This window comes from Acinonyx jubatus, chromosome B1 (genome assembly GCF_027475565.1).
Source record: "Acinonyx jubatus isolate Ajub_Pintada_27869175 chromosome B1, VMU_Ajub_asm_v1.0, whole genome shotgun sequence".
In the NCBI taxonomy this organism is placed as follows: domain Eukaryota; kingdom Metazoa; phylum Chordata; class Mammalia; order Carnivora; family Felidae; genus Acinonyx; species Acinonyx jubatus.
The window spans coordinates 136,195,930-136,209,629 of record NC_069382.1 but is presented as its reverse complement, the minus strand read 5'-3'; the positions used below and the strand labels follow the sequence as shown (position 1 = coordinate 136,209,629).

The window sequence follows — 13,700 nt, the reverse complement described above, 5'->3', positions numbered from 1 at the left end:
TCCTTGGATGACTCATTCTGAGGCAAGCCAGCTGCCATGCTGTGAAGACATTCAACCATTACTGAGGCCCATAATGCCCCCAACTGACAGCCAACATCAATTTCCCAGCCATATGAGTAAGTCACCTTGGATTTGGATGCCCTGGTCAAGTCCTACACAAGCTTCCAGGTGACTGAATCCCCAGCCAACATTTGACTGAAAATTCATGAGAGAGCTTAGGTCACAACCACCCAGCTGAACCACTCCCCAAATTCTGACCCACACAAACTGTGAGAGATCATAAACAAGTCTTGTTGGTTTAAGCCATTACATTTTGGAGTGATTTGTTACACAAAGATAGAGCTACAGCATATACAATTTGTCCCAGATGGGATTTGTTGGGGTTCCTTTACCTGATGATTAGTGTTTTTCATAATTTCTGAAAAGTTCTCAGCTGTTGCTTCTTTAAATACTGCTTTTCCCTCACTTTCTATATTACATTTATCTTGGACTCCAGTTTAAAATTTTAAGAACTTCTCATTGTATTTTCTTATTTTTCATCTTTTTTGTCTCTGTATGCAACATTCTGTGTAAATTATTTAAATTTATCTTTCAGTGAACTGTTTTTCTCTTTGTTAATCATCTGACATTTAACCCATTACATTTTTCAAATTAATGTATAATTTACAAACAATAATATACATAGATTTTTGGCATATAGTTCATTTAATTTTTATGTAGCTTATATAAGTAACCACAACTACCATATAGTCAAGATATAGACACCCAATAGGTCAGAAGGATGCCCCTTTCCAGTCAAATGCCTCTCCCAGAAGCACTCATTGTATTGATTTCTACCATCTATTCTAGAATATCAATAAATGTAATCATACAGAAGATACTCTTTTGTATCTGACTTCCTCTGGTCAACATGGTTTTTAAAATTCATTGTTACATTGTTACATCTTACACTGTTGCTTATAGTAATTCATTCTTTTATGCCACTGAAGAGCATTCCTTTGCTTAATGATCTATCCCTTTACCTTTATACATTTAATTGGTTATGGACATTTTGGCTGTTTCTGACTTGGGGACTTTTAGAAATAAAGCTGTTATGAATATTCTTGCCCAAGATTTTTGAAGACATGATTTCAGTTTTTCTAGATAAATACCAACGAGTGAAGTTTCTACCCATAAGTTAAATTTTTTTGTCATAGATAAAGTGTATGCTTGACTCTATAAAACTGACAAATTATTCTTCAGTCTTTCTCCACTAGAGATTTAGGAGAAAGTCCTCACCAACACCTGGTATTGTTAGTCTTTTAAATTATAGTCATTTTAGTGGATATGAAATGGTTCTTCTTTGTGGTTTGAATTTGCATTTCCTTGATGACAACTGATATGGCTCATTAATCATTCCAGTGTCTTCCTTTGTGGAGTAATTTTTCAAGATCTTTGACCTTTTTTTTTTTTTTTTTTTTTTTAGGTTGTCTCAGGGTGCCTGGGTGGCTCAGTTGGTTACACATCCAACTCCTGATTTCAGCTCAGGTCATGGGTCTTAGTTTGTGAGTTTGTGCCCCACCTCAGGCTCTGTGCTGATGATGCAGAGCCTTCTTGGAAAACTCTCTCTCCCTCTCTCTTCCTCTCTCTCTCTCTCTCTCTCTCTCTCAAAAATAAATAAATAAATATTTTTAAAAAATTGGGTTGTGTTTTTATTATTGAGGTGTAGGAGTTATTTATATATTTTCCAATACAATCAAGTCCTTTGTCATTTAAATATGTATTGCAAATACTTTCTCTCAGTCTATGGCATGCCTACTCATTTTTTAGTGTCTTTTAATTATCAGAAGTTTTTAATTTTGATAAAGTCCAATTATTATGGACTGCATGTTTGTGTCTCCCCAGAATTTGCATGTTGAAACCCTAATCCCCAATATGATGGTATTTAGAGGTAGGGCCTTTAGGAGGTAATGAAGTCATGAGGGTAAAGCCTTCATGATGCAATTAGGACCCTTATAAGAAAAGAGCCTCCCAACCCCATGCCCTGTTTGTGTGTGTCTACCTCTCACTCTCTCTCTTTCTCTCTCTCTCTCTCTCTCTGTCTCTCTCTCATTGAAGGAATGAGAAGTCACCTTTCGGTCTAGAAGTGGTTTCTGACCAGTCAGATACCAGATCTGCCAGCACTTTGATCTTGTTACTTCCCAGCCTTTAACTATGAGAAATAAATGCCTGTTATTTAAGTCATCCAGTCTATGAATTTTTATTATAGCAGCACAGAATTTTTAAGATTACTATTATTTGTATTCTAAGAAATCTCTGCCTACCTCATGTTGTAAAGATATTATTGTGTGTTTACTTTTGGATGCTTTATAGGTCTATTTTGATAGGCCTTTATAGGTCTATTTTGATGATCCATTTTGAATTTATTTTTCTATATTGTGTGAAGTGGGAGTCAGGTTCATTTTTTTTTTTCCACATATGCATATCCAGTTGTTTCAGCATTGTCTGTTGGGAATCTTGGCTTTTCTCTTTTTGCTAAAATCAGCTGACTTTATATGTCTATTTCTGGACTCTATTCTGTTAGATTAAGCTATTTGTCTATCCTGTATTATGACACTCTCTTGATTACTGTAGCTTCATAGTATCAGCTATAAATTCTTCAATTTTGTTCTTTTTTCAAAGTGATTATTAATTTTTCTAAACTCTGTGTTTCTATGTAAATTTTCAAGTAAATGCCTTAGTTTCTTAAAAGGCACCTACTCCAATTTATATCACAATGGCCTTGGATTTGTAATTTGGAAAGAATGGACATCTTGCCAAATAGAGTTATCCAATCTATGAACATTTATACCTTACCATTTAGTTATATTTTTTTTCTCAGCAATAGTTTGTGGTTTTCAGTGTGGAGGTCTTACACAGTTTTACACGTTAAGTGTATTCAAATTTATTTTATAACTTTTGATGTTATTGTAAATGGTATTTTATTTCATTTATAAATTTTTGAAGTTAGTATATTAAATACAGTTTTTATTTATATAATTGGTTTAATTGACTTGACTTATTTTATTTATATATTGACTTTGAACTGGTAATCACGCTTAATATTTCTAGTCCTTTTTGGTAGATTCTTTAGGCTTTTCTACATAAACAATCATGTTGTTTGAAAATAAAGACAGGTAGCTTCTTCCTTTCTCATCGTTGGCCTTTCATTCCTTTTTCTTGGTTTATGACATTTGCTAAGACCTCTGTTATAATGTTGAAAAAAAAATGTAGGAGACATATTCCTATCTTGTTCACAGTCTAATGTAAAACTGTTCACTATTTCACTGTTAGGTATGATGTTAACTAAAGATTTATACCTCATGCGTTATACGGTGAAGTGTGTCCTGAAATGAGTAGCTGTAAACAGCTGTAGCAATGTGGATTTTTTTCACCCAGCATGGTTCCCTTTTTTTAAGCTCTGAATATTTACTTTTTGTTGCTGTCATTCACACATTTTTACATGTATATTATAATTAATCTCAACAAGAAGATTAGTCCAATGCATGCAACTCCACGATTAATGAAACTTCCTTGGATATATAATTTTAATTATATATTCTTAAGTCCTTAATAGAATTTTTATCGATTAGTTTTTTTTTCTAAACCTGTTAGATTTTTTCTCTGTTCCTTACTCACTTGCAATTCTCGGTCTTATGTTTTAAAAGGCATTTGATGTATCAATTTTACATTCTGCGTCTGATTACTCCAATATATGAGGCACTTATATGCCTGCCAAGGAATGCTCATGGTACTTTCTTCCATCATATATACTTTTTGTTTTGTCTTTTTTTTTAATGTGACCTCATATTCTCTAGGATTTTATCTCTGGGAGTTCTTTGTATTCTGAGTTAAGAGTACATTCATCCAAAGAGAATGTCCACTGATTCTTGAAAAGCTGACCATGCTACCAACATTAAATCATTTTCAAATTCTTGCATAGGTTTTTCTATCTTTGAAGACTGAGCACCCAACCTCCATGAAGACGAGCCTATAGCCAAGAATTCTTAAAGGGGACTCTTCTGTTCTTCTACCAAATGCTCAATAATGAGAAAAGCATGTTTTCTTGCATGCACTCTGCCTTTATAAATTAAATCCTTTTTTCCTTGTTTTCTAATTTTCTAAGGGTGTAATCTGTGTGATCTCTGGCTCTTATAAATGTTCTGTGATTCAACTTCTCACACTTCCGAGGTCCAAAACCTGGTTTCCTGTTCTCAGAAGGTGCAGCTACTAAAATCCAACCTCTAGGTCATCTAGACTGCTGGGTGCCCACAAGACAGCAGCTTCCTTGTTTGAGTTCTCTGCTATACTACTGCTCAAGCCTGGTTCCCACCTCAGGGGAATCCTAGTGCTGTCTGATAAAGTCAGCCATGCACGTAATACTGTTTTTCATGTTTTATCCACATTTTTAGACACTTGGTAGTGAGAGGATTTCAGTACATCGAGTTTGATATATAGCCAGAAATGGAAATATTGAAAATTTATGTCTTAATCTCTAAAGGCTTTAGCTTTAGCTGTCATTCTTCATGTAACTAGTTGGCAAATGAGTTAGCTAGATGGATAACAATGGCAAACAGGAGAAATATTTACTGACCTCCATGTCTGTGAATAATGAATACGCTATCATATTTTATTTATTTATTTTTTAATTTTTTAACGTTTATTTATTTTTGAGACAGAGAGACACAGAGCATGAACGGGGGAGGGTCAGAGAGAGGGAGACACAGAATCTGAAACAGGCTCCAGGCTCTGAGCTGTCAGCCCAGAGCCCGACGCGGGGCTCGAACTCACAGACCGCGAGATCATGACCTGAGCCGAAGTCGGCCGCTTAACCGACTGAGCCACCCAGGCGCCCCATATGCTATCATATTTTAAATGATAGATTTAAAAAAAAAAAAACAACTACAAAAAAAAGGAATGAATTGAATGGGTAGTCTGCACAACTCATGATGGCTTTAGTTCTAGAATGTTCCAAAGAGTTTCCCTAAATAGCTGCAAGAGGCATAGCCAACGAAGGAATTGTGAAGAAAGAGGAGTGATTGAGGCCTGTGTTAGTACCTCACCAGTTCTCAAAGCTGTCTTTCACAGACAAAATAAAGCTTGAATGGATCAAAATGTTTCTTGGAAATACACCAGATTTCACATGAAAGGACTTATTTTACTCCTTTACTATGGAGGGGAATCACTTAGCAATTACACATAATAAATTTAATTCCTGAGGCTAAATAGGAATAAGCTAAATTACATGTTATTCTATGTAACATGTGGGTGATAAAACCCATCTCATCAATTGTGAAATATATTAATTGCAAAATGTTTCGCACAGTTCTTTACACATAACACACTAAACTGCTTATAAAATGGTAGCTATTATTTCCATATATAAAAGTTTTGACGTGAGAAACTTTTAGTATCTTTGTAAATGTTACATTCAGAGATGGTTTAATGTTCCCGACAAACTGACAAAATAAACTCAGGAAAACTTAGCCTGGGCTCCCCATCCTGATGGGGTTCCCTCCTGAGGTCCAAAGTGGCCTGGTTTCTCCTCACTTATGACTGCCCAGTTCTCTTATAGTTTCACACTGAAAGCAGTTTATGTGATTGGTAGCATTTTTTTTTTTGTAGTGTGACCTGCCAGGGGATTTATGTGAGGCATTAGAGATTATAAAGATGGGTATCAAGGAAAGTCTCTGTTCTTAAGAAGCCTAGAGTCTAGTGTCGTGATTCTCAGTCCTGGTTGTACTTTAGAATCACCTAGAAAGATTAAAAAAAAAAAAAAAAAAAAGAAAGCCTGTCATATGTGTATCTTTTCTCCCTATACAGACAGTGGCTATCTCGGGACAGAAGAAAGACAATCATTTTCTTTCCTTATTCCTTAGAACCAGTCCCTATATATAGCAGGAATGTATTAAAACCTACTTCAATTTATTAAACAAAAATATTAACAGAATCCAATGTATAGGCATTCTATTAAGTGAATCCTTTGTAGCAATCGCAAATATGGTTGAAATATAAAATTTCTAAGCCAAAAAGAATGTACTCGTAACACTTCTGTGTTAATGGTGCCAATGCCACAGGGCATATCCCCCATGGTAAAAATAGCCAGTGTACCAAAATATAAACAAATTTGCAATTATGACACAACTCTGTGTTTAGAAAATAGCTCTTATGACACTGTAAGTTACAGAATTTGTCTTACCAATTTAAGATAACCCTCAGCATCTAGAATTAAGTTTTCTGGTTTCAGGTCTCTGTAGATAATACCTAGTCGGTGCAGGTAATCAAATGCTTCTGTCACACAAGCCACGCAGAACTTGGAGGTGGGCTCATCAAAGCTGCCTCTGCAATGAAATCATTTTCCCTCTTAATGCTCTAGACACACATATTATCTATTCTACCTGTCAATTATTGCTTTGGTAAATGTATACAACATGAATGCTTTGTAGGGTATCAACACTGAATAGCATTTTGTACCACCAATGAATTACACTAAAGAAATTTAGGGGGATACTTGGTGCAAGCAAGAAGTACTTAGTTAAAATTAAAGTGACTACAACCAAACACCATTCTGGTAATCATATATGAACATACAAAATAGAAACGTAAGAAAAATTAGCCTTTTTTAGACATTTCTGGCAAACCCTGGAGAAAATGCAACTACTTTAACGGACAGCTTAAAGCAGATTTCTGTAATTTATTGCTTGACTTAAAAATGACTCAAGTGATCATTTTCATTTCCTGTTGGTATAGCATGTAACAATAACCCATGTAGAAATAGGATCGTAACTCTTTCCTGTTTAGTGTAGCTCAGTGATATTAGAGTTGCCCTGTGGCAGCACTATATGTGGGTTTACACACTTAGTTATTAAAATGTGTCAGTGATTTGCTGCACGCAGTAAGAGAAGGGTGTGGCTTTGGAATAAGAGACACTGGTTTTGACTCTTGTGTGTTCCATCACCATGTCCTCAGGCAAGTTGTGTGACTGTCCTAGCTTCAGGTCCCTTTCTGTCAAATGGGTTTACTACTTAACACGGTTTGTTTTGAGAATCAGACACAGTGCCTAACAGATAGTAACAACTCCCCTTTCTAAGCAGATTTGCCTGTGGAAGCAATGATGGAGGACGCAAATGTTTTTGTAGGTATCATGCACAAGTCTTTGCACCCTTCCAGGTTTTCCCCATTGGGATCCATCCAAAAATATGTTCCTAACACAAACACATCTATCTCTTCTCAGATACTCAAAGGTCTCCTATTACCTAGGTCTGTAATTCTCCACTATGAATGCACATTAGAATTGCCTGAGAGACAGTTAAAAATCATTTACTGGACTCCATCCAAGATGAAGCAAATCATAACCTCTGGCAGTAAGGACCAGCATTGTGACTTTGTAAAGCTCTCCACTTGATTGTAACAAGAAGCCAGAGTTAAGACCCACAGGCCCAAGTAATACCTGTCCAAATGTGTGGCCTGGAATTAACCTCCACAATCTCATGCAAACTACTTTCTCATCCCCTTTTGCTGGGATAATTCTGCTCCAAATTATCCACAAAGAGACATAATTCTATTTCTGTCTTCCTGTCGTATTTTACATTGGTTTTCCTTCCCCTCTGCCTTCCCAAATTTTGTTCACCTTTAGAATTTAGTTCCAGTCTTTCCTTTGTCATCACATTTTTATATCTTTCCTCTCCTCTGAGGTTACAATCGTCAACACTCATTTAGCATTTAATTACAAATTGCCAACTCTTCTGTCATATGTAGTGTACACACTAAATAATAAAATGTTTTGGGGCACCTGGGTGACACAGTCAGTTAAGCCTCAGACTCTTGATCTCGGCTTGGGTCCTGATCTTGCGGTTTGCGAGATCGAGCCCCGCATCAGGCTCTGTGCTGGCAGTGCAGAGCCTGCTTGGGATATTCTCTCTCCCTCTCTCTCTGCCCCCCTCCTGCCTGTGCATGCGTGTATGTGCTCTCTCTCTCAAAATTAATACATAAACTTTAAAAGCAATAATGGAACGTTTTAAAACTTCACATTATGTTATCTCCCCAAATAAAATCTAAACTTTATTGGAGAAAAAGTTTATAGTTTTTATCCTTCTGGTTAGAAAAGTCTACATTGTCTAGAAAATGTCCACAATGGAGCCTTGCCCCATTGGTGGTACTCAATAAATATGTGTGGTTTCAATTATGCAGGAATCACCCCTTCTGTAAAACTGAATCTTCGCAGGAATCTTACTCTGCTTTTAGTGGGGGCTTCATGTTCCCCACCCCCTTTCTTCATTTCCCTGGGAGAGATTCAGAATCAGTAACATTTCAGCTTATAGCCACCCTGCCTCACACTAACCATGTGATTATGGAGAGTTCACACCCTGTTGAAGCCTGGGATTCTTCGATCCCTAATATGGAAATGACAGTGACTGCCTTACAGGGTGTCTATTGCATAATTATAATGTTAGCTAAGAAAATGCCCCCACTACTATTTTATCAAGTCATAATATTCTCTTAGAACCATTTTGTAATGACTTTCTATCTCTTTAAATGATCATGAATAAAGTAGATCAGATGTAGATCATGAATAAAGTAGATCACCCCTTAGATCAGATGTGAGAACACAGGTTATTGTTTATAATCCTTTCCCATTACCTGTCCCTTAATATACTCCATAGCTCCCCACCTAAGCAGGCCTCCAGAAGCATGTACACATACTTATTGTCCTTGAAAGTACGATATAATCTGTGAAGACACATAAAAACATGGTTATTGTTAAAAATCTATTTTTGAAAGCTTTTTAAAGTTGCTTAAGAACATCACCAATAACATTTAGAACACTGGTGCTCATCTCATTCCAAACATCCTACAGCTACATGGGACTTCCCTCCAAATCCTACTTGATCTTTCTTCTTGTGTTGTTTTGCACGTTAACCCCTTTCTTCAGACTGCCCTCTCGCTCCACACAGAGTAACCTTCTTCATCTCAGTTTCACTGCAATAGTGTTATCCCTTCCTCAAGACCAAGCTCATCATCCCACCTACCAAATACAGTCTGTCTTTTCTCCAGAAGCCCAGAGACCTCTGCATATGTCTCCTTATGAGCTGCCTTCATGCCCATGTCTTATGTCTCTTATGTCCTCTGGTTGATCTCAAAAACTAGACTGTGAGACAGAGACCTGTAAACAGTAAGTTTAGTGGGAAGTGTACTTGGGAACAACATCCACGGGGGAGGAATAAGACACACTTGGGCAGCAGGAGACTTGGGCTATTCTAGTTTCTTATTTTAACAAAAGCCTCAGCCTCAAGGAACTCTGCCATAATTGGATGCAGGATGTATCTGGAGACAGAGTAGAATCTTGGGCAAGGTGGCTCTCTCTACCTTAAAGCAATGGCCAGGAAAGGACTGAGCTAGAGCTAGAGTCCTCAGTTGGCAACACTCCCAGACGGTGTAGGAACGACAGCCTCAATCCCGATGTGGGACCTGGGTAGGGTGCCATATTTCAATAGTGGGTGAAGGCTTAGTGGCCAGATCATGTGCAGACAGCAGAAGCAATCTAATAAAGTGGTTCAGTGTTGGCTCTGGATCCAAGATGCCTAGGTCTGAATCCCTGACCCACCATTTATTAGTTGTGCAACCCAGCTTTCTTATTGCTCTTGAGGACAACCATTACGTTTACCTCATATCATAAAGGTCAGATGAATATATGTATATTCATTTGATTATAAATTAATTATATATTAATTTAATGTAGGTTATATATCTGCATACATAATATATAAAATAAATAAAAATATTTTAAATATATATATCCCACATATTATATATGTGATATATATATATATAACCACATAGTTTGCTAAGAAGAGTGTCTAATTTCTGAATAAGTGTTATTAACATTGATTATTATGTTATTATTGCCCTACTATATGCCAGGCATTCTGCAAAGAGCTAGAAATGAGAACAGGAATAAAATCCAATCCATGCCCCAAAGCTGTTCACGATAGTTTGTTAATGAATTATTGATCAAAGGGGGGGGCATTCTGGAAACATAGTTAACATAAAAAATAATTGGATGACTCTATTGCCAGCATTGCCTGGGTTCAAACCTTTTTGTCTTGAAAGAAAATGGGTGTGGGAATACGGGTAGGCAGGAAGATTCTCTCAAGACATTTGATCAAAAAACAAATTCTATTTGTTATAGGGGCACTTTATATCACCCAGGAATCACTAAAGCTACACTCTGAGGTCAGGACATGTATGAAAATAAATGTCTTGACTGGCCTACACCACCAACTGATGAATCACAAGTAAAGAGAGCTGGGGTCTAGAATAAAATATCTCTTCTAAACTCTGGGCATAACCACAGAAAGAACAGTGACTATTAGGAGATGGATCTTTCAGCATCCAGGCATTGCTAGGACTGCGCTCTGTTGCTCACTGGCAGCCTCCATTTGCCCAAATGCCACCTCTTGCAGAAATTCAGCAACAGCATGTCCTCTGAGGGCTTCATGTGAATTCTTTGCTTCCTAAGTTCTGCCGTAGGTATGGATTAAATAATCAGTTGAAATTATTCCACAATAATTTTATATTCACACACACACACACAATTTTCCTGAGATTTACTTAAGAATAAAAAAATCCAAACTCCTGACTCCAAACCTCAAAGTTCTAACATTTTGTGTGTTGTTGCTGTGACAGGGATGGAGAATTCAGAGTGGGGTCTTCTCTACCTCTTCTGTTCTCTTGCATGAAAACATTCAAAAGAGCCTACAGTCCAAATTCCAGGGGCCAAATGCTCACTTACTTCACAATGAAGGGAGAACACAACTCTTCTAGAATCCTCTTTTCTGAGTAAACGTGCTCCTGTTGCTTAGTGTCAACGATGTGCTTCTTCCTTATACACTTCATAGCAAAAGCCACATTCTCATTTTTCACTTTAACCTAAGTAAGAAGAGAAAGATCCGTCAAAACTAACTTAGTAGGAAAGATTTGTAACGTCTATATAAAACAATAGTAACCAGTGAGAGTTAAAATTCTTTCATATTTAAATGGTATGTGACCTTTCAACCACTCATCCCTCGGGGCACTAAGTTTTATTCAGGTGTATACCCTTCCCTTTCATTGTAATTTCCAGAAGAGTTCACGTATCTGGAACATGGCCCTAAAATCTTTGCATTAACACAAGAAAAAAAAAAAAACCCTCTACATAGATTTAATGGTTAGAAATCTATTCACTTTTGAGTGTGTGATCTAAAAAACGTTGACCAGAACTGCCAAGAATTGTTCTGTCTGAAGATTCACTTCTTTGGTTTTCCAAACAAAACGTATTCAATCAAAACCCGTATCTGTGCTATCCAATACAACAGCAAGTAGTCGCATGGGGTTATTTAATGTAAAATTAATTAAAACTAGAAATCCAGTTCCTCAGTTGCACTAGGCACATTTCAAAAGCTTGCCAGCTACATCCAGCTAGTCACTACCCTCCGGATAGCAGAGGGATAGAACATTTCCATCGGTGCAGGGAGTTCTTTTGAAGCCTGCTGCTTTAGATGGACAAACAAAATTTTTCCTTGAAAGGAAATAAAAAAAATTTAAGAGATGTTTATTCAGATAGGCTTAAGACTCCATAAGCAGACTATATTTGACAAGAAACGAAACTGTGCAGAAATGGCTGCACCCCATACTTTGCACACATTTGCCGCTGGTGCTGCCTAGGACTTTTAAATCAGTGGTGGAATTATTGTTTCAACTATTGCTTGTTATCGGGTTATTCAATTATTGGAATTATCGTTTCAATTATTATTATCTAACTATATTAAAAAAGAAACAGATCTCAGGATTGTTAACTCAATCCTTTTGCCAGGATCTTCGGTGAAAAATACCACTGCAGATGGATAGTGCCCTTGTCTCTCCGTATGGCATAAAAAAAAAAGCCAAATATTCTTTGGCTTATTAAGAAATAGTTTCTTTCCCCCTCACCCATCAGAGAGGAAGTACTGACTGGGTATGAAGAGTACTATCCAGGTCTCCTGGCAGCATTTCAGATCTGCTCATGTCTAGGGCCATCCAGCAGATGAAGGTGTCAGCCTGGTTCCCGGAGGTTAATGTACAGTGAATCGTGAAAAATCTGCTGGACGAAGAAGGACTTGGTAATTGCCAAGGGTTCAGAGCCATCTGTACCCAGTAAGGTCACAGATCTCCATTCTACAGTTTCCTCAGAGCACTTGATCTGACAATACCACTCTGTTACTCCTTGGAAGCCAGTTATAAAGCTCAGAGAGGTGGTGATGTGGAAAATACAGCCCAAATCAGGATAAGTTCCCAGGTGTCCTGATCACCACTAGAGAAGGCTGCTCTTTAAGTATTTCTTTAAATTCATCTTCTTTTCTTCTTTTCTGATGGAAAATCTTGAGCAATCCCAAAATAAGATAATCAAAGCCAAATACAGACATGGCGGTAGAGTTGTGTAAACTACAATATTAAAGATTTTATTTCTATAGCACTTCCCCTGGACACATTCTTCTTTTCTTTAGTATATAGTTAACGGGTCATAAGTGTGTGTGTGTGTGTGTGTGTGTGTGTGTGTGTGTGTGTGTGTGTATACATTTTGCTGTTAGAAAATACATTTTTAATGTTTTATAGCCTCTGGGAATGCTTACTTGGTACATTCTCCAAAAATTATAATCAAGAAAAAAATCACAAAAGGATGTGATGCAAGAAGCTTGAAATATGACCTATATGATTACAAGTTACTTATTAGCACAGACCTGCTACTATACAACACACAGAGTGAAAAATTGCTTTCTCAATTTCAGCTCAAAGCAACATTTAAGATAGCAATAACAATTCATATATTCCTCCAAGATACCCTGGAATATAAAACGAAAAAAGTCAAAAGGCTTCTCTCAGATGCTTGAAACGTAAACCCCTTACAAGCTCAACTCTTCCGAACCCACCAACGCCCAGTGTTGCAATAATCTCAAGGTTCTGGAATGGGGATGATGAGGAAAATCTGGCCACCTTCTCCTTCAGCTGAATCATCTCCAGAGAGAGTGCTTTGGACAGCTTCCAGTTAGACATGGATCTCCTGCATAAGAAAAGCGAAACTTTGCATACACTCCTTTAGTCAGGCCAGGGTCATGCCACACCTAAATCCCACTCTTAACAATAGTATTATTTCTGCCAGTAATTACTACCCATGCTTGCTACAAAAGCTGTGTCAACTTGTAGAGGATCAGATTCAGTTATGTCTGGGGAGAAAAACAATAGAACATACAAACAAAAAACTTGCACACGCACACACACACACACACACATTAATAGACAAATGTCAAACTGAATCAATGAGAGGTAAAAAGAGCTGAATTGTGTAGTATTTAAAGTATATCTCAATAAATCTGTTGTTGTTGTTGTTGTTGTTGTTGTTTCTGAAGAATCAATGAGAGGAAATAAAACCAGTGAGCCATTCCTTTGCTACACATACAGGAGAATGCCACGCTGAGAACCTTTGCTGTGTTTTGCTATTTTTGTCAGGTTTCGAAGCTTTCCATGGATGAACCAGAATAACTGCTTAGTCAAACATGACAAATACATTCCCTACTTTGTAGCTAAGTATCATTATTTGGAAATACTCATTTTTCTCTTTTAATTAAGGTTTACTGCTCTGGATTATGTATTCATAAATTGTTCTTACT

General features: G+C 37.1%; 1 protein-coding gene across 6 annotated transcripts in view; it reads right to left on the bottom strand.

Moving 5' to 3' along the window:
* The window catches only part of PRKG2 (protein kinase cGMP-dependent 2), a 104,666-nt gene that overhangs the window by 28,914 nt on the left and 62,052 nt on the right, over nt 1–13,700 (bottom strand). For 4 of the 6 annotated variants that reach the window (XM_027059244.2, XM_027059236.2, XM_053217210.1 and 1 more), the window contains 4 exons: nt 12,940–13,093; nt 10,811–10,947; nt 8,659–8,748; nt 6,218–6,359 (listed from right to left, as the gene is read on the bottom strand). In XM_027059244.2, the coding sequence (XP_026915045.1) occupies nt 6,218–6,359; nt 8,659–8,748; nt 10,811–10,947; nt 12,940–13,093 (523 nt within the window). Of the gene's footprint in view, nt 1–6,217; nt 6,360–8,658; nt 8,749–10,810; nt 10,948–12,939; nt 13,094–13,700 lie in introns of those variants that run through there. The other 2 variants (XM_027059249.2, XM_027059254.2) reach the window with 2 other exon arrangements.